General features: G+C 44.0%; 2 protein-coding genes and 1 long non-coding RNA gene across 6 annotated transcripts in view; 1 reads left to right on the top strand and 2 right to left on the bottom strand.

Annotated features, from left to right (window-relative positions):
• Positions 1-361: 361 nt before the first annotated feature.
• sec24c (SEC24 homolog C, COPII coat complex component) lies at positions 362-10,921 on the bottom strand. 4 transcript variants are annotated; one of them, XM_077625861.1, is made up of 25 exons: positions 10,899-10,921; positions 9,831-10,009; positions 9,294-9,362; positions 9,037-9,166; positions 8,784-8,950; positions 7,909-8,550; positions 7,476-7,618; positions 7,189-7,257; positions 6,728-6,836; positions 6,527-6,654; positions 6,301-6,439; positions 6,124-6,239; positions 5,925-6,049; positions 5,117-5,308; positions 4,914-5,007; positions 4,735-4,851; positions 4,496-4,666; positions 4,323-4,419; positions 4,079-4,224; positions 3,870-4,008; positions 3,668-3,786; positions 3,278-3,457; positions 3,008-3,193; positions 2,594-2,683; positions 362-2,092 (listed from the first exon to the last, which is right to left on the bottom strand). In XM_077625861.1, the coding sequence occupies exons 2-25, from the start codon at positions 9,988-9,990 to the stop codon at positions 1,952-1,954; spliced, it is 3,669 nt and encodes a 1,222-aa protein (XP_077481987.1). In that variant the 5' UTR covers positions 9,991-10,009; positions 10,899-10,921; the 3' UTR covers positions 362-1,951. The 4 variants fall into 4 exon arrangements, with proteins under 4 accessions (XP_077481987.1, XP_077481988.1, XP_077481989.1 ...); XM_077625862.1 differs by lacking the exon at positions 7,189-7,257; XM_077625863.1 differs by lacking the exon at positions 9,294-9,362.
• An 831-nt stretch (positions 10,922-11,752) lies between these two features.
• On the top strand, positions 11,753-19,980 carry synpo2lb (synaptopodin 2-like b). Its single transcript, XM_077625656.1, has 4 exons — positions 11,753-12,002; positions 14,193-14,572; positions 14,722-15,065; positions 16,708-19,980. The coding sequence occupies exons 1-4, from the start codon at positions 11,901-11,903 to the stop codon at positions 19,050-19,052; spliced, it is 3,171 nt and encodes a 1,056-aa protein (XP_077481782.1). The 5' UTR covers positions 11,753-11,900; the 3' UTR covers positions 19,053-19,980.
• The window catches only part of LOC144092658 (uncharacterized), a 31,421-nt gene continuing 23,774 nt past the window's right edge, over positions 13,120-20,766 (bottom strand). The window contains exon 3 of the long non-coding RNA XR_013306118.1: positions 13,120-13,190. This is a non-coding gene — a long non-coding RNA (uncharacterized LOC144092658). The remainder of the gene's footprint in view (positions 13,191-20,766) is intronic.

The raw sequence follows: 20,766 nt of genomic DNA, 5'->3' as shown, positions 1-20,766 counted from the left end.
TTAGTAGAGGAAATCACTTAGAAGTGAATTTTTAAAGCATTTTTTAAAGTAAAAGTACACAAGTATATTTCCATCAACCACATAAAGTAAACTAAAATACATTTATATTATCATTGTAAAATAAAGATATTTTAGAAAACATTTGAATTATATAGTAAGATTTTAAATAACAGTTTTACCAAAAATTATCGTAAACAGTTCATAAAACAACTATTTTCAATAGTATTTAGTGGGATGCACGTCCTATCTTATCCAAACATTTGAAACTATTAGAAGAATGTCCTTCCTGATGGTGCAACTGCACACTAAATAATGCATTTTAAATTGCTTTCAGCAAGAAGCTATCTTGGCAAGACTAGTGTTGACGTTCCCTTTTGAAACAATCATTTTTTTTATTAGCAGTCCCAAGAGGCAATGAGAAGGAAAAAAACAAAACAAAACAAAAACCCCAAAAACAAAAACACACAAATATGGAACGAGACAAAAAGAGTACAGTGAGGATGTTGGCTCAATCAAAGTAGCAGAGGACTTTGCACACAAACCAAACCATTTACACATTTTTCTTTTTAAACAAAAAGTGAAAGACAACTTTAATTTGGAGGGGTTTGTTAAAGTGCCGACGCACTAATAATTATTCACTCCTCAAAATAAGTCAGTCATGACATTAATGACCCCCCCATTAGTAAAAGCCATGATTCTTATATTGGTGATGGAAAAAAAATACCACAGAAGAATTAAAATCATTTTTTTTCTCTATGAATTCTGTACAGGTTATATATTTGATATTTATATATGTATATATAAACACACAGACTGCTCAGTACGGGTCCATTCATCTCTCTTAATCATACTACTTGGCCAAAGATGGCTCGAATTTGGTATGTTTCACCACGGCCAGTGACTTCACTTCATTAGGTACACTTCAAAGAAAGGATTTTTTTTATTTTTTTTATCCTTTTTGGGTAGACTTCTTAAATGACAGAGGTTAATTATTGAAAATATGTTAAAGTGTCAAGAGGTACACACACAGCAAACGGGATCTAGTTTAAAAGCACCTTTAAAATAGGTGCTATTTTTGCGGCAATATGACTGTTAACTAAAGAAGCAGGTTAGTGTCCTTAATTTGAGATAAATGGGACGCTTCATCGGGTACATTTGTGCAGGGAAAGGAGGTCTAACACAAGGTTCTTTATATAATTATTAACTGAACGAGTCAGCTGTGGGAGTTGTTAACTCTCTCTGGGGTAAGAAAAAAAAGGAATTATTATTTATCCAAAAAAAATCCATGAAAAACGCAACACACAAACAAGCTACTTAATGAAACTTTTGTTTGTGGTAACCGGAAAGAAGCAAATGTTAAATTATCATCGCTGATCAACTCTCCCAGCCAATCAGAAAAGGAATAACTTCGTACCAAATGTAAGGGCATTTAGATGCTAACCGAAGCTGCTATTAGGGTTCAATTTGGAGTATTAAATTGGAAATACAGAAATGTAGACAAAGATTAAAAGGGGAGCAGGAGATCAGGTTACAGCATTTATTTAATTCCATTGGTGACTCACTAGTATAGAAACCTTTTTATATGACGGGATTGGATTCTATATAAAAAGCCACGTATGGGAGCGGGTGCTTTAAACACCCTCAAGTCAGTGCTCGCCAATAGATACAATCCTGTTGCATACATTATTCTATATTGTGTGTGTGTATATATACATAAATCACCCTCTCCTCTATTGCAGTCGATTTGAGGCAGAGTGAAGCTCTATACACATCAGATTATCTCACACCCACACACACACACACACACACACACGTTTCCTCACACACAAGATGTAATGTGTCAGCCGCGGCTCTTCGCTGACAAAGAGTTTATTAGGTAAAAAAAAATAAGGGAGGAAGGTAGGAGGAGGAAAGGAGAGAGGGAAGATGGCGGCGGCGGTGGCGGCGGGGTCTAGCTGAGGAGTTGGCGGATCTCCTTGTGCATGTGACACAAGAAGTCCACGTAGGATGCGCCGCCACTCGCGCTCTTGTCCTCCGTTAGGAAGTGTCGGAAGATGAGTTCGGAACGGTCCTCCTGTTTAACCACCATCAGCTGACGGGGAGGGGAAATGTTTTTTGTTGTTGATTTTCTTAGTCCATCCATTTTCGCAAAATAGAATTTTGTTCATTGTACACAAACACCCATTTAAATTCATAAAATGCCGACATTGTACCTGTTTTTTTCCACATAACTCTCCCTATTTTTTTTAATCTGATATTTATATTTTTAAACCACTCAAAATAATGCAAGAAATTATGCGACCAGTAAATAACAAATCCTATTTTTTTTATGTTCCCCACAGAACCTCCACAAGAAATAATTTATTCAAATATTACACGCTACTCAGTTAGGATCATTAGTTTCTAAAACGCAATCGTCTCACGCAGTGGAAATATTTACCTAATGTTTTGATTTAAATCATTTGAAAAGCACCTTTGTACTAAAAACACATCTTCAATCTTTTGACCAAATACGATACTCCAAATATAGCCATATTGGGTACCGGACACAGATAAGGGTTATCGGATGGGCACATCACTAATATGCTCTTACCTTCATGTATCGTGACCGCTGTGCTCTGAAGGATTCAACTATCTCTCTCAGTCTTTGCGACATAGGATTGTCTAAAATAGGGAGACATGTCTGGGAGGGAAGAAAAATGACAATTACATCGTGATGGAAAAAAAGAAGGGGAACTGAAAACGATTGCATTTACACCAAATGTTAGCAAATAACACAACATCCTTCACCCAGTGACACAAGACCGAATGGAGGAATATTTGCACATTTTACCTTGAAGCAGTTCTTTGTGTGCAATATATATTTGACATGTTTAGTGTTCATTTTAAGAGAACTTTCAAGGTTGCCCACCCATCTCTGCGATTCCGTCAATCTAAATTAAGTAACTGAAGCATTGGGAAACATGTTCATTTCATCAGAAAATTTTAGAATTTGATAAAATCTTACCATGCTGGCGTCGATCTGGCTAAAGCTGGATGTCCCGAAGATGTTGAGCAGCAGCTCCTGCTGTACATTGGCTCCCACCCATAGGAAGAGGTGGAGGCCCGTCTCCAGCAGGTACACGCCACCTTTGGAAAGCCTCTCCTCTGATGCCCGCACTGCCACTGGCAACAAGCCACTCTCCAGCTTCATCTGAAGATATTTTGATAAAAAAGGTAAAAATCAAATGTGGCATTGAGCACCAAAGCTTGCCCGGTAGAAAATGAGCGGGCATACCAGTGGCAGCAGACGCGGGTAAAAAAAGATGTGTGTCTCGGATACGTCCATGCAGCTGATGAGTTGCCGCAGGTACGCCCGGTCGTCCAGCGACACGTCGGCGGCGGGCAGAAGTACGTCGCTTTTAAGCACGCAGTTCAAGTAGACGGGCAGCAGCTTCATGCACTCGGGGAGGATCAACTGAAATAAAAACATTTTGAATCAAATAAACAGGAATCTTGATCATTTCTTGATGCAACAGAATGTGCTTCATTATGAGCCAAAATATTTAGTTGCTTAAAAAAATGCTTTTAGCTTTATTGCGCATCTTGTACGAAGCTTAGTAATAACTCATCACGTGTGTTACATGGTAGCAGTTTTTTGATCAAGGGGGCCATTTTAAAGTCATACCTGGCCAGCCGATGATGGATTAGCGCAGTTTTTGCGGTAGCATGCCAGAATCTGAGCACACTGGTTGACAAGAGTGTCCCTCACTGACTTTGTGGGGTTGTTAATAATGCTTCGGAAAGCTGTGAGGGGGAAAGAAAAATATCAGTCTGTGACATATTCAAAAACTAAAATGGGGAAAGGCAAAGGAGTGTGCGGTCCATACCAAATTTGCTGAGGAAATTGATGATGGTGTCCGTCTCGCAGTTACGGTAAAGGTCAGACAGTTGTGAGCAGCAGTTGACGGCCATGTTGTGGACACGCAAGCGTCTTTGGCCGCCACAGCTGGTGTACAACACGGCGCACTGTAGGCAGGCAATCAGGCTTAAGACGCGAAAAACGTGATCAGCTTCACCAGAAGAAGGGAGTCCTCACCTGAATGAACGCCCCGGTCTCCTCGCTGAGCTTGTCATCGTGCCTGAACTCAACCGTGACCGCTTTGTCGCAGTCCAGCCCGGCGAGCTCCACGTCGGTGGTGTTGCTCATGAAGAACGAGCCAAAGAAGTCTGTGGCTCGAATTCCTGAAGAAGAAAAAAAATGTATTAGTGCATTCCAGGGGTGATTTTTAACAGTATACTTCTTGGGTCATTCTGACTCAATCTAGACAATGAAGATGCACCTGTGCTGGTTCGAACCCTCATGACGGCGTCAAAGCCGATTGGCTTTTGAACGTCTCGCCTTAAGTCGTTCAGGAATCTCTCTTGGTCCGACTGAGCCTGGAACGATAATCGTAAAATTTGTTGGAACAGTATATTTTAGCATGGTCAGGTTGAAGATGGAAGAATAGCCAACCTGGAAATAAGTATACTTGTAGACAGAGCCTCCGGTGGAGACGGGGACCACCGCAAGCGTGGCCACGTCTACGTATTGGTTGGGGAAGAGGAAAAGGTCCACGCAGCAGCCCTGAGCCACGCAATCTTTCGCCAGTGTGTTATAAAAGCTCCCTTGAGGCTGAAACAGAGACTAAACAGTACAGAAAACATTAAATATGTTGCAGAGGACATCATTTCAGAGCGCCGTCTTATTTTTACTTTTTCCTTGTCGCTGCCGATGAGCTTCTTATCCTCTCTGTTCTTGAGTTTGCCAGGTGATTCACCAATAGGCAGTGAAGTGTGGAACAGAAACAGCTTTCCGGCGCAGTCTGCCGCCTGAGAAATAGCATGCAGGTTCACAACTCCACATCATAGAACACTGGACAATGTTGAATTACCTTAAGCGCCTCTAGTCCGGCCTGTATGACAGGTCCAAAGACTGTCTCTGTCTCTCGAGTATCTGCAAACATCTCTGGGATGTGGTCCAGCAAACTGCCGAACATAGAGTTTTTTTAGCTTTAGTTGCCAGACAGGCTTTGCTCTGTAATGAGAACTTAGTCCATTTGCAAGCACTCCCAAGAACAGTAAGAATTTTGCCCACCTCTCAATGACTTGCCGACTTTCCCCGACGTTGACAAGGAAGCCGTCCAACAGTGGCACGAACATTTCCGATACATCTGACACCACCAGCATTTGCGGCTGGGCTAGGCTAGACTTGACATTGTAGAAGTGAAGCACCTTGTTGTAGGTGACAAAGCCCACCCTCACCGCCGAGTCTAATTCCGGGTTCTCTCTGGAGACAAGAATAACGAGCTTGGGACTTTAAATCAATGCAATGGTGAACCGCTGTTTAGTTGAAAGTGAAACTCAAAATGTTTTATTGCATGCTGAAACAAAATATTTTTGTGACTGAATTTTTTTTTTTTGTTAAGTAAGAGGGATCAAAAGTAACATGCTTTAAAACAATTTTCCTGGTCTGTATTGGAAAATATGACAAGAACGAACACTTCACATATTGCATGTTTAAGGAATCAAGTATGGCTTCATTTAATGAGGTTAGCAAACCCAAAGGCACATTTTAACTTTTTCTGGTAGTAAATGACACTTTTATGGTTATTCATTTCCTAACAACACTCTTCTTTCTGCTGCTTCATCACTCAAGCATTCTTTGACAACCACTCCATCACTGAATGGCTTTTTGTGTTGTCCCATCTATTATTCATAATTCTTAGCTATTTCCATTGCTGCTTGTCCCCACCAATATGAGTTCACTGTTAAGCAGGGCTGGGCAATTCTGAAGGGGAAATTATGTCTTTTGATTGTGGGTGGTCAAAAAGTCAAAATTGAAATTAGAGTTAAGTTTTCATGGGTCACCATTCCACAATTTTCTTTAAACAACGAGAGCTTACCTAGGCAGACGGTCCATGAGACTCTTGAGTTCCTGGCAGACAATGCCAACCATGCCGCTCTTGACGGCATTGTATGACACGTCTATAAGGAAAATGAAGGCCGGTGGCTGCGGAATCTTGTTGTTCTAAATAAATTTTAAAAAGCTACATGAGTGACTTGTGAAATATTTGGAGCATGTCGCAAATCTACAAGACTTACTTTACAGTAGTCGACAGTGGCCAGGAACTCATAGCTTCCCAGCGAGAGCTCTGGTCTGTCGCAGAAGTCCACTCTCTTCCCAGTGTGGTCCAGATGCTGGAAGTAATGAGGAGGAACTGGACAGACACAAAGATCATCAATATCTTCCACTAACAGAATTAACACAGGGCAACTTACCTTCTGTCACACAAGAGCAAAAGCCACACTGGAAGCGCCGCCCTCCCTCAATGAATTGCATGTAGGGGCACATGTAGGCCTTGCATCGGTTGCAACGGATGGGACCTGCATCGCCGTGGTCCACCAGGAATGGAGGCGTCTGCATACAAAAAAAAAGTAGAGTGAGAGGATCTCTTTATGGATTTCAGCACACACAAAAAAAGACTGGACTGGAGTTGATGCTGACCTCATCTGGCGGTAAGATGGCGAGCGGCTTGATGACAGCTGCCAACGGCACCTGGGACTGCTTGGCCAGGTCTGCCGTGCAGGGCATGTTGTAGGCTGTACAGCGGATGAACCTGGGGCTGGCATTCCCTACAAATGCACGCGAGGATGGTGTAAGACATCTTTAAGTAGCAACAAGTATTGGAGATGTCGGTGTTGTCACCTTGGTCCTTGACGTGAAAATCGGTGGTTACCAATGGCGGTGCTTGACCCCTGATGCCTGTGATGAAAGGCTCGGTGCTCTTGGCCTTGTCGTCCTCGATGACTTGGATCTATAAGGATGAGCAGAAGGTATGAAAAGCACATGAGACTCAGTCGCAATAGAACAAACAATCGGCTTTCAAGCACAAATGGTGAAGGATTTTGAAAAATGACAAACAAAATCATTCCTGGGGAAAAGGGTGGATCCTCCGGGCATGCAAGTGAATACTAACATGCAGCGGGCAGGGTGTATACAGGGAAGGTGGGAGAATAGTGATCAGACCCTTTAAAAAAAAGACAGATCCAAACCACAAACACAAAAACACTGGCTTTTCATTTCTGGTGGAAGGTCAAGCGGTGGTGGGGATGTGTTTGGAAAAGCCAACACGAGGACAAATTAAAGAGCCACACTAGGACACTTACTGGGCTGGGAATAGCGTCTGGGTCTATTCTATGTCTTGATTTCTGCACGGCTGGCATGTCAGACGCTTGCTTTACATTCAAAAAGTTTGTCCGGCAACATTGTGCAAAACAGGATGACAATTAATCAACACCGTAAATTGAAAGACAAGGAGAATCAAAACACAGTGAGATGTAGGAAGAATTATACTGAAAGAAATTGGTCAGAAGAAGTGGTTAGAGATTTTTACTAATGCCGACCATGCGCAAGTCGAGTAGAGTTTACAGAAGATTGTTTTATGGCTCCTTACTGGGCTAGGAATGGCGTCCGGGTCCAGTCTTTTCTGTCCAGGTGGTGGCGGGCCTGGTGCCGGTGCTGGAGCGCCATAATTCGGCTGGCCAGGATAAATGCCCGGGTAACCAGGTTGAGGACCTCTTACCTGGCCAAAAGCACCTGATGGGATAATTAACATGGTGGTTAAGCAAAATAAAAGACAACACCTCTATTAGGTGCATCCAAAAAAAACACTGAATTTCACATTTCTGATGTGGGATAAACTTTCTGTTTTATTAATGCCCATACTGTTGGAGCCAATCAAACGTGCTTTTCCCAGATTACTCTCCATTCCCCGTGACATCATTAATACCCATTATCAATAGGGCAAGTCACTGTTTAGGGAAAATTTGTACGATCAATGGCAGCTAGCCAGTTAAATGAGTTTCTTATAAACTCAGTAAACCTACCATTTTGCTGGGGAGGGTACCCTCCAGGTATACCAGGCTGGAGTGGGGGCATCTGCTGCTGATGGGGGATGGGGCCAGGGGGGCCTGACAAGCCCTGTGGTCCTGGAGGTAAGTGGTTGCTCTGACACATGGAGGTGGGAGGCATCTGAGCTGGGGGACCAGACGGGAATGGGGGTTGCTGCTGGGGCGGCAAGGGGCCCGGGTATTGGCTGGAGGGAGTGGATGTTGGAGGAGGATACTGAGAGGAGGTGGGAGGAGGCGCTCTAGGAGGGAAGGAGCCTTGAGGGGTGGAGGAACCGGGAGGCTGATTGGGGGCGAAGGACTGATGTGGCTGCGACATTGACGGAGATGGGGCTTGGGCAGGCGGGGGACCTGGATATGTGTGAGGAGGTGCGGGAAAGGATTGTTGATTGGATGGCGGAGGAGGCGCAGGGGAGACGAACGCCTGTTGAGAAGCAGGGGGTAGAGAAGAATTGAATGGTGGCTGAGAGTTAGGTGGGGGGCCTCCGTAGTACTGCTGGGAAGCAGAAGGCGGTGCTTGGGTGGGCGCAGACGAGGCAGGGGGCAATGTTTGTGGATAGGAAGCGGGAGGAGCGGCTGTGTAGGAAGTACTGATGGCTGGCTGGGAACTTTGAGGGGGAACTGAGGAGTGAGAGATAGCAACTTGTTAATCATTAGACTTCAAATAGTCCTTGCAAACACAAGGGTTTTGCCATTAAAAATAATACTGTGCCTTTTTATCTAAAGGTGCAGTGAAATAAAATTTTGACAAAGAAACAGTTTGACACACAATTTAATCTTGTGCTTATGATAAAAAAAATGAGTATTATTTTTTTAATTTAATTTATAGTGGTTGCACAAATTAGCCTTCATACCATATCCAGGCACCGTAACGTTGGGTGCCCCAGAGTTTATCTGCATGCCGGCAATCTGACTGGTGACGTGCTGCATTGTGGGTGGGGGTCCGTAGTGTTGGGGATAAGAGGTGGGCGGCCCCGACAGATTGACTGTTCCTTGGTTATATGACTGGGGTGCGGCGGGCCTGGAAAAAATTAGAAATATTTCATTTAATGAACATCCAAGTTCATAATGACTATAAATAAGTGTGAGATAAATCTGTTCCATTACCTTGGGGCCACGTGTGTCATAGGTGGGGGTCCATTTTGCATGTCGCCTTGATGATGACCACCATATTGATTGTATGCTTGAGGTGCTGATACAGGTAGTGGCCCGGAATTTAGAGGAGCCCTGCCATGACCTGAAAGGGGGTTAGAAAATCCCTTTAGTATTGAAAATAAAACAAAATACATTTTCAACTCAATGGAATCTGGCAAATGTGAGAATTGGACGATTGCAGAGTGGGAAGAGCGAAAAGAGGGCATTACCTAGATCAAGAGGAGAGGAGAGCTCTGAGACTGCAGCCTTAGAAGGGAAGGTGGTAAAAGATGAATAGCCTGAAATGCAATAGATGAAAGGTTGGGGAATAAAGGTCAGCAATGAGGAGGACCAGGTGGAGTGAAAGAATCAAGTCTGATTAGTGAAATCACAGAGGGAGAAGGTTATTGGCGTGATAGTGCAAAAGTGTGACGATCGGTAATAGAATGCAACTTTTTAAATACCAAAAAAATGACTTCATCAACAAATCTATTTATAGCGAGAAATTTTTATGAATCGGTGTAATATTCAAAATTAAAAAGTTGTACAATGTATTTTCTTCAAGGAATTATTTCTCTTTCCTGACATTACAAAGTACCCCAGCCAAAATATGGCCAAAATATTTTTTAACCATCTTACATTTTAAAGACAACTTTCTTGATCTGTATTTACACTTCCAATATTTAGTTGGCATAAACATTACATTATACCTTTGCAAAAAAATAAATATATAAAAAATCTAGCCAGAGATGACTGCCATATTTTACCTTGTGGTGGCACTCCGGGCTGGTAGGTTGACACTGGGCTATTGTAAGGTGCGTAGGGGGGCGGGTACCCGCCGTCCAGTGGTGCAAAGGTGGGTTGGCCATAACCGGGCTGAGGCTGGCCATAAGGAGAGGCCATGGGAGTGTGCTGGTTTACATTCATCTTCAGTTCATCCCTATAACTGGAAGACACAGTGAGATCAACTGCTTGGTTAGGTTCTAGATAACAGTTAAACATGTGGCATTAATACAGTGTGTTGGTAACTGACAACACCTTTATTTGCTTATACTGGAACACACATCATTGACTGCAATGCTATTTACAGTGGCATTTTAACCTGAACAGAGCAACTTTGTTTCACTACATGAATGTCATTCATCCAACAAACTACTACGCTCGAGTGGTAGACGTTTACCTAGCGGAAGAACTTTTAAAATAGAGTATCATCTATCAAGACAAACACGAGATAAACGAGTGGGGTTTTCAATAATTCAACTACGACGAGAAACACTATCGCCGAGTTGCTCTATTTTGGCGTGTCAGGCCTGTAGTGGTTGATGCACATGTATGATGGGTGAGTTGAAACTAAAAAATGTGACATGGTAAAGTTCTGATCTTGATGAGTTACTTCATGAATGGGAGAAAATTGAATACGCGATCGAGGGCTAGCTGGGCGCTAACTAAAGTGCCGCATTAAACATTGCTCAGCAGCCCGACTACATAACCCAATCGAAGCCCCAACAAACACAAGATAACGCTCAGTACTTTAAATGGCGACGATCGCGGTACAAAGTACAATCATGTTGACTCAACAAAAGCAAAACAAAACCGGGGCTAGCTAACTTGGGCTAGTCGCCCAAATCTCCCATGACAGCAGTTACAATCAGCTGTGAGCAGAGCACAACCGGAGCTAAAAACGGTAGCATTCTGGCTAAAGCTAGGTGACATCCATTGCTTATACAGCAGCCTCTTTAGCCAATGCTAGTTAGCATCGCGAAGCTAACATGGCAAAAAAAGCCGGACGTGAAAGTCAGGCTCACAAGTTACAGCGATTTTTCATCAAAACCTACCTCCGAAATACTGTGAATAGTAAGGCGTCGTAAGTGGATCGGAGATCGGCTAAGCGTCAGGGGCTGAAAATGAATGTCGCGCCCGGGTGTTTCTACCTAATCCCTTCTTGGAATGAGAAACGGACATTCAGCGGAAAGGCTGCAGCGGTATGCCACGTCCACTTCCGCCCTGTGCGCAGCAACTTCCGTTTCCGGTGGCGCACAATTCTGAGCTTCTATTTACAATCTACAGATATTTCTGTAAAAATATATACAGGTGCAACTCCTGTAATTCAGTAAAAGTACGACAGTTGATTTATATGAAGAAAAATAAAATTAAAATAAAATTAAAAATAAAAATTAAAAAATACACACACATATACACAGACATATACACACACATATAAATAAAAAATAAAATAAAAATTAAAAAATACACACACACAATACACAGACATTTACACACATACACAGACATATACACACATACACATATTTTTTTATTAAAAAATACCCATTCTTTAATCTTCCATATCTGAACTACAATGGCAGTAAAATTCTTAACATAAATACCTACGCACCCACCACTGCCACCTGTGCTTCATTTTGCTCTCCTCTGCTGAGCCCCCTCCCATTGAAGTGATTCTGACTGCATGCGTGTGTGTGTGTGTGTGTGACAGTGTGTGTGTGTGTGTGTGTGTGTGTGTGTGTGTGTGTGCTTGTGTGTTACTATTTTGGGATGGTATATCAGCAAGCGTCCCATTAGAGAGTGACATGGCATGTGTTGAATAGAGGGGAATGATGAAGGCACCCACGTACACACAAATACACACACACACACAAATCACCTAAGTGCCCGCCCTCCAACACAGCATTCCAGTGGAAGCAGATGCAAGCCTGCCAGACCCCTACGTCTGTCCTTCCACCTCACTTGGGCCGTGTTGCATTGAAAACAAGTGTGAGAAAACGAAGACCCTCAACATACACAAACACACATACCGTTGAAGAAGGCCCGGAGAAGAGATGGTGGCAGAGGAGATTGTGGTCTCCCTCTCTGGTGGTTCTCCATGGGGGTTCAGGCTCCAGGGAGGAAAAGAGCAGCAGAAACCTCTACAAGTGGCAAAGGTACGGCGCCGGTGTCCATCTTAGATTGACGACTTAAGATGGTGGTCATTAATATCCTTGAGCCTTTTGATCTGGAGTTTCAGATGCCATAAGCCAAATACTATGTACACTCAAGTTATTTTAACCTACTGTTACAATCCAAACATAAAACATGAATGTGATTCTTAGAAATGAATTTTATAACATGAATCAAACTTGAAGCCAAACAAAAGTTGGAGTTCAAACTGTCTCTAAATTGAATTGAATTGTTAGTGAGCATTGAAGTGTAATATTTGTTTTTCAATATATTTCAACAATACGAAATGTGTGTCTATTAGGCATTCTTCCAAAGGGCGTGTCCTCTATTTGTCATTCTTCGCAGGGGACAACATTTTTCGTGTTTTATCTGTCTACATAAATTGCATCACCATTTGTGTTTCAGCATCTCTGTAAACACTGTTTACATTTTTTTTAAATCTGACTGGTTTGCACTCTCTCTCTCTTTCTCGTTTTTTTTTTTGAAATCTTTTTCTAGTTGTGGGTGTTTATTTGTCATTTAAGTCACACTCAATGATTCAAAATAGAAACTGTCCTCAATCTGGTGCCCTGTATAGACCCACTCTCAATGCAACAAGGACTCAAGAGACTGTTGCTATTAGTGCTTATTTGCATAAGACCCTGAAAAAATGAATAATTAAGAGCGCCTCCTAGCCATCCTATTAAAGAATGCCCGCTGTGCCCCTGCACATTTCATTTCTGGTTATATGGGTCACAAAACAGTGTGAACACATTGGATATGGAGTTTCAAACTAAGGCACAGAGAAGCAGTTGGCCTTAGAGAACTAAGGTGTCTAGGATTTGATGTCACTATTTATATTCATGTTAAGACTGAAAATGATGTTTAACTAGTATTCAAATTTAATCAAGATGATTTGGATTGTAACCTTGCTCCCACCCAGCGATGCAAAAAGATAAGTGTGTGTGCATCCAGCTGTTAGTGTGTGTGTGTGTGTGAGTGTGTGTGTGTGTGTGTGTGTGTGTGTGTGTGTGTGTGTGTGTGTGTGTGTGTGTGTGTGCGTGTGTTTGTGTGAGTGTGTGTTGGGGGGTGGGTGGGCATACCTCAGATAAGCCTTGTGGTGGGGCAAAGAGCTGCAGGATAAGAATAACCTCTTTAAGAGGAGTTGGAAGCCAGTCATGGAAAAACACCTCCTGTTCAAACATAAAGATAAGAGACAACATTCATATGTGCACACATTTTCTAGTATTTTGGCTAATTCCTCATCGTGCCATCTGTTTTTTTTTTCTTCAAATTAATAAGATAAGTTGTGTTCTGGGTATGCGGGCAATGTATCGTGAATGATGAAAATGGAACGCCCACGGTTTAGTTCAAACGGGTGTTGCAGCTGTTAAACCATCTCTTTCACTATGCTTACATATGCTGTATGGTTTTGATCACTCTACTATTGTCAAGGAAATGCAGTTTTTTTTTTTGCTATCAATGTTATTTTGTCAAAATATGTTTTTTAATCCCGTGTGTTTAGACCAGGAAGAAAACTGCAAAAAGTAATGTAACCATTAAATGGGAACTAATATTTGAAAATGATCCCTGCTTTTACTTACTTCATCAGTAAATGTTCTGTTTACAAATAGTATGCAATGTTATTTCTATTCCAAAATCACGACTATATATACTGAAAACACACATAGCCACTGGATCGGATTCCAATCTTGTGTCCAAATCGGAAAGGGTCCGATACTTCAAAAATAATTATATAGACCACCAATACGGATACTGCGTATTAGATAGGGACACCACTACTAATGTGTGTACGTATATTGCTGTGAAAAATGTCTTAGAGGACGTTGTCCTTACACGTCTGCAATAGTGATAAAGGCAAAATACTGGTAACATTCTCATCATTCCACTTATTGGATAAGAGTGTGTGTGGGCAGATAAAGAGTAGAAACGTGCAGACTATTTGAGTTATTCTGTTGCATGGTCATAAATTTGAAAAGCGGGAATGACAGGATGAATTCCATGTTAACCTTCCTGTTATGCAGGAGGAGGGGTTAAGGTCATGAGTAGGGCTGCTACTGAGAGAAGCTATATGAAGCGGCTTAGGTATCTGTTTCGGATGCCGCTGTGGTGAAGTGGAGGAGTTTCCAGGGGGTGAACCAAGACACGCTAATGAAATGGTTTTTGTTGCACAGGTACGCCGGCGCAGCAAAGCCTGCAGGGCAGGGCTAGAAGAGCAAGATGAGCTGGTTGCCATCGGCGACCATTCGTGCATCGATCTCAGCCACGCCCAAGCTATGAGCCTCATCGATGCTCAGAATTCCATGCTGCACCTGCGGGTCAAACGGTCCCCTTCGCACCCGACTCGGTGCTCACCTCCGCTTCTCTCGGTGACCTCCGTTGACCCCAACGGGGTTACCTCGCCGCCGGACAGCGAGGCCTACTACGGCGAGACGGACAGCGATGCCGACACGCGCTCGCACGGCCACCGCCGCCAGCGGCGAACGTCTCCTCACGCCCGCTCGCCAGCACGCTACGATAACCACGAGGAGGAGGAGACGTCTGAGATGAGTGGGTAAGGGAAATTTGTGTCCGATGAATCTGCTGCCCAACGGAGATTCAGGGTTTACCTCAACTACTGCCCATATTTAGCTGGGATAGGCTCAAACACCCCCCACAACCCTTGAATGAATGTATGAACTGTAGTTTTTCTTTGTCTTAAAGCTATGAGAGTGCCAACGACGGAGTGGGATGCCCACTGCAAGGACAGTGGCACGGTGTCCCACACAAGGACTTCGTCTACCAACCCCCCCAGCTGGGTTGGGCAATCCCTGCGCACTCGCTCCCCCCGACCCCTGAGCGAGCCCTAGGAGAGACCGAGGGTGAAGGGGACAGCGGCTTCCAGGACGCAGGGGCTTGCGTCTGCCCGCCGCTAGTGTCTCCCCAGCGGGCCAAGGAAGTCCTGATGTTGAGTTCTAGTAGTCAACTGGTGCCCATGGTGGGACCCCAACAGGGCCCCGTGAGTGACGAGCTCGCCACCACCTACATGGACAAAGCACGGCAAGCTAGTGAGTATGATGTGAAAAATCGGATTTCGAATTAGGTTGAGGGTTTAAAAGTGTATATGAAATCAGCAAGGGTGAAATTTCTCGCGAGGCGTTCAGGGACATTCTTGTGTAGCACATTCCGATGGCTGGAGTTCTTGCTGAATAACATTAATAAGACATCAATTGTAATACTGTGAATTAGTATTTTACATGCTACTATTAAACATAATAAAAATAGGAAAAGTGACTTTTTAATATCACATCCGTTAATTGGTCAGGCATTTTTTTATTTTATCCCACATCTCTTATTATACTGTATATAGTATAAATAGGATATTTGTACTGAGGCCTAATGATGACACCACTCTAAATATTTCCTGGTGAGGGGGTCTCCTTATTCTGGGTGTGTGAAAGCGACAGGTGTTCAATGCGGGTAAGGCAGACAGGAATAGTGATTTGACATAATGCGTCACTTTGGGCGGCGGGACAGAGACAACAAAAGGTCTTTAACACCGAGAGAGAAGTAGCAGCCACTGAGTGCTCTAGAGAAACAGAGGGCGTGTGTGTGTGTTTGTGTGTGTGAGGAAAAGGGTCCTGGGGGTGGTTAAACACACCCGCGTATAAAATTGGTCTTGAAAGATGAGGGGCCCAACATTTCATTCAGCAGGTGGCCACACAAGCCGACACACAGGTAAGATAAAAATTAATCTATTGTCTATGTACTGTAATTACGGAATCAAAAATTGTCAGACGTCTATAATATTAATGTACTTTTTTGTTATTATTTTAAACTTGTTTTCGAACCATTTTATTGTTTCTATTTAATGCATTTAGGATTATCAGCCCCCAAATCTTCAGACTCTTATATTGAATGAATGAATGTTGTATTATTTTGTTGATGTTAAAAAAAGAAATAACATGTAGCTCAAAATTTGGCATTAAAAAAAACAGCGCGTCGGCCTCACATTTCTGGGGTCGAGGGTTAGATCACTGTGTGAAGTTTGCATGTTCACCCTGGGCTTGTATGGGTTTTCTCCAGGTATTCTGGTTTCCTCCCACATTCTAAAAACATGGATTGTAGGCATGTTGAAAACTCTAAATTGTTCCTAGGTATGAGTGTATAAGTGGTTCTATAAAAATAAGAAGCATTTTTTGTATTGTCCAGCAACAATATTTTTTGGGGTGTTTTATTTATTCATTGCATTAGTTTGTACGTAATACTAGCAGAATAAAGGTTGTCACAGTTGTAAATAGCATTTGACTGAATGTGTGTATAGAATAGAAACTGACCTAACCACCCCGGAGTGTATAACCCATCATTGGAGTGCTGTGGGAATTCTTAACTGTAAACCCATAATACTTACAACCGTCCGTCACTGCTAATCTTCACTGTCAACATAGTGAACAAATCAAGCCAGACCATTTTGCCACAGCTGACACTCAGAGACTGATACCTACACATGTAGAAAAGAAAACCCATACTAAGACCCTTGTCAAAGTACAAGAACTGAATCCCCCCTCTGGTACTAGTAAAAAAGTAGGTTATGTACATTGTGCAAAGTATACACAGTTTTTTAATAGTTATTTTTCTGGGCGTGGTAGTGGGAGGAAAGATATGGCACCAAGAATTGTCTGAATATTTTTATGGTTTTCTCTTACGCAGAGCTACAGCGCGGGGAGAGTTTGGTGGAGAAGCAAGTGAAGGAAGCTCGCACCAAATGCCGTTCCATCGCTTCCTTGCTGACTGACGCACCCAACCCCAACTCCAAAGGGGTGCTCATGTTCAAGAAGCGGCGACAGAGAGCCAAGAAGTACACGTTGACCTGCTTCGGCAAGGCCGAGGACGACCAAGGCGGAGAAAGCACCGAGGGGGAGACGGAGGAGGAAGGAGGGAGCTCCATTCAGAGCTCCGAAGTTGACGAGGAAGGTTTCTCAACCTCGTTTGACCCCACGTGGGATAGCGGTTACTTAGACCTGCTGGACAGAAGGAGCGCCGCCTGTCCACCCAGCACACAAACATCAACCAATAACAGCCCAGGGGTTAACAACGTAAGCTTTGAGGCTCCTGTCAGTCAAATTCCAAGTTTGGAGGTGTTCGCACAGGAGACCATGAAGCAAGCGGATGCACCGATGTCTTCCGCTTTGAATGTACCGCTTCTCAACGGTGGTCCAGTTTCTATAAGCCGGGCTAGTGTTACACTGAGCCCACCTCCTGTGACACCCCCACTAAATAATCAAATTGGACCACATTTCAATCACAGCCCAAATCCAAACCTGGACAACCATTTAAGTCCAGCTGCTCTCAATCGCACAGCTCGTCCCTTCACTCCCGGGCCCTTGGCGCCCTGCTCATCGGTGACCTCCGTAATGTTCCGACCTCCCCAACCCAAACCGGCAGCGGCTGTCTCAATGGTCACCATCGCGCCTAATCACTATCCGGCAGCTGATGGAAGGAGAGCGGTGTCTACCACCTCTCTTTATATCCCACCTCGAAACAACGGCGTCGCCCCCTTGGTCAGCTCCTCGGCCTTTACGCCCCCCTCGCCAATGTACCCTTCCATTCCAGTCACTCCTCACCCTGCAGCAGCCCAGTCTGCTCAATCCTTCTCCCCACCTCAGCCATTTTACTCCCCTCCGTCCTTTCCCCCGCCACCGTCCCCAGGGATGTCTCCCATTTCCCAGGTTTCCACCCTTCCGCCGAATCAGGATTCCAAAGCCGCTCATCCCTTAATCCCCGCTACCGCCACCCCTCAAACCTGGGTCTCGGGTCCATCAGGTTCTCGCGAGCAGCGAATCTCCGTGCCCGCCGCTCGCACCGGCATCTTGCACGATGCTCGCGGTCGCAGCACCAAGAAACCAATGTTCAGCGCCATCCGCAGTAAAGACGTGTCGCCGAATCCCTCCTTGATGTCCATGGTCCAGAACATGGATGATCGCTTTGCGAGAACCAGCACCGCGGGTTCTGGCGTTGTACCAAGTAACGAAGCAGGCCACGAGTCCGGCCCCGAGGAGGATTGGTTACGCCTGGGAGCCGAGGCCTGTAACTTCATGCAGGCTCAGCGAGTTTCGAGGCCGCCACCAGTGGCCCCGAAACCGCATAGCACTCCCATGCCTCAGCTGGCAGGAAAAGGGGGTCAACTGTTTGCCCGCAGACAGAACCGAATGGACCGTTATGTGGTCGAGCGGAGTCCCTCCGCCGCTCCGGGACTGTTCTCTCCTTCCCATAGCAGGGAGCCTTCCCCCACTCCATCCCTCCCGGCGACCTGGAAGTACTCCTCCAACATCCGTGCCCCTCCACCAATCAGCTACAATCCACTCCTGTCACCCTCGTGCCCTCCGAAAGCCCAGAAGAAGGTCGAGGTATCCAAGTCCGGACCAGTTGCATCAAAAGGAAAGAAAGCCACCAAAAAGCAGGTGGATGTTATGAACCACCAACCCTACCAGCTCAACTCATCTCTGTTCACCTATAGCGGTCGGCAAGACGCCTCCCTGGGCCAGCAGCAAGGTGGTCCTCAGAAGACGGCGAGAGTTTACGAGGTGAAACGCTTCTCCACGCCACCCCCAACAGCCACCAGCCCCGCCATCAAAGCCATCGTGCCTCGATCGGCCACGACGCTGGGAGAACCGCTATGGCGTTCTGACATCACCTCTCCGCCGCCTCAAGCAGCCTACCAGCCCCAAACATCTCCCGCTGCCTACCAATCTCAGTGGTCCCCTGGGCCTTTCTCCCCTCCAATACCGCCTGCCCCCACAGCTCCCCTCCCTCAGCTCCCCACCTTCACCTCACCTACAAATACAGTCCAGCCTGCCATGTTTTCCCATCTCCAGCCTCAACAAGCTGACAGGCAGTTCAAAAGTGTCCCAGATCTTAGTCCACTCAGAACCACCGGGACCACCCCACAGGTGTCCACAGGTAGCCAGTACAGCAGGGTTCCCAGACCACGATTCAGCACCTCCAACCTTGGGCTACAGCCTAGCATGTGGCGCCCCGGGTCCACTACGCATTAAGGATAGCATATCCTACTCTGGACTAAATATACAGCATTTAATTTCAAAGTCTTTTCAATGTGTTTTTGAATTTTGGTAACATTGTTACACACAGCTACAGACGTAAAGGTAGATTTAAAGGCAATGGGACGGTTTAGCAAATGTACCAGAGAGAGATTAAAAGTTGTATCGATTAGAAAGGGAGTGGAACGATGTTGACTCAAGAGTATAGAATGTATAAAAAGATTTTAGGGGTTCAGAAAGTGGCTAAAATATGAGATCCATTGTAGGTTGATGAATTTCTTGTTGTTAAAGCAATCCAATTAGAAGCAGTTAGCTCAACCTTTTGCACATTGTGTTTTAATGATTCAAACGCACGCTACATTGACATTTTTCTTCTTTAAAATATTATAAAATAGTGTAGAGTGTGTTTTTTGTGAGTCATGTCAAACCTAAGATTGGCCAAAATGATGTAAGACTAGACTTAGACTTGTACCAAGACGCTTGACAAGTTCTGCCTATTTGCATTCATAAAACCTCTATTATAAACATACTGTTCCATTTGTTTTATGTTTTGTTGTTGTTGTGCTCAAGGCTGTCGAACTGTCGGTACGCCAAGACGAGGAGTAAACTACGTTGAACGCAGGTGGTGCTGAAGAAGGTGCAAAAGTAATACATGACAACTGACTTGATTTAAGATTTAAGTCAATCATGCAGTGCAATAGGCAATATAGTGACTGCTTTGGGACCATTAAGAATGTGAATTTTGAATGTTTTTGTATAGCTGAACATGATTTGCCCCCAAAGTATGAGGTTATTTGCATCTAGTTTTATAAAGTGTGCTTTTCCAAGATATCACACGCAGATATAAAAGAGCACTGATGACATCTATGTGGAACGACAGGCCGGCAATATATTGCTTTTTTGCTTCTTTTCCATCAAGCGATGAGGCTAAATAAAAATAGACATGACTCATCTGGGCTGTCATTCTCTTTCTTCCTGTGTCATCTACGTCATTGCCCACTTTCATATTCATGTTACCAATCATTCTCAGCTTTTTCCTCTCACTCTTTAAAAGCTGTATATAATTTAAAATCACTGTTTTATTTGTATCTCACTGCCCATAAATTGGGCCTTGCAATGTTTTTTTCTTATCTTCACCACATGGGGACAGTGTGAGATCATTTAGACTTGTTCTTCTTCCGACCCCAACTCAATTCTACTAACGTTAAATACTGTATTTTCATCAAAGGGTGCGGGAAAAACTTTATGATTGACCATTATAATATAATAATACAAGGTGGCACCTTTGTATGGCTGCCACAATCTGGCATACATATTTATGATGACAGAAAAACAATAAAGAACCTATAAAATGATTTATATAATAATCAAGGCAGGCATACAAGACAGATGCGAATTAAATTAATGTTTATATTTTGGGCTGCGGACATTTTTGCTAAGAAACTGACTTGGAATTACCAAGTTGTTGTTTTTTTTGCTTTTAGTTTTTCGCTCACTACTTTGTGAATGTGAAGTAAATCGTTTAATGACGAGCTAAAACGAAAAAGTTCAAATATGTCGCTCGGAATTGAAGTGATTGAAGTGCGGATGCCTACTTTTCACGTCTAATTTGGAGTTTGGAAACTCAACCCGACTTGTTTCAAGGAAAAAACGAAGAATCCAACCTTTGACCCTTGACTGGGATCAGATGACTTTAAGGCTAACTTGGGCT

The sequence above is a fragment of the Stigmatopora argus genome, chromosome 18, assembly GCF_051989625.1.
Source record: "Stigmatopora argus isolate UIUO_Sarg chromosome 18, RoL_Sarg_1.0, whole genome shotgun sequence".
Classification (NCBI taxonomy): Eukaryota; Metazoa; Chordata; class Actinopteri; order Syngnathiformes; family Syngnathidae; genus Stigmatopora; species Stigmatopora argus.
This window is presented reverse-complemented; position numbering and strand designations above follow the sequence as displayed.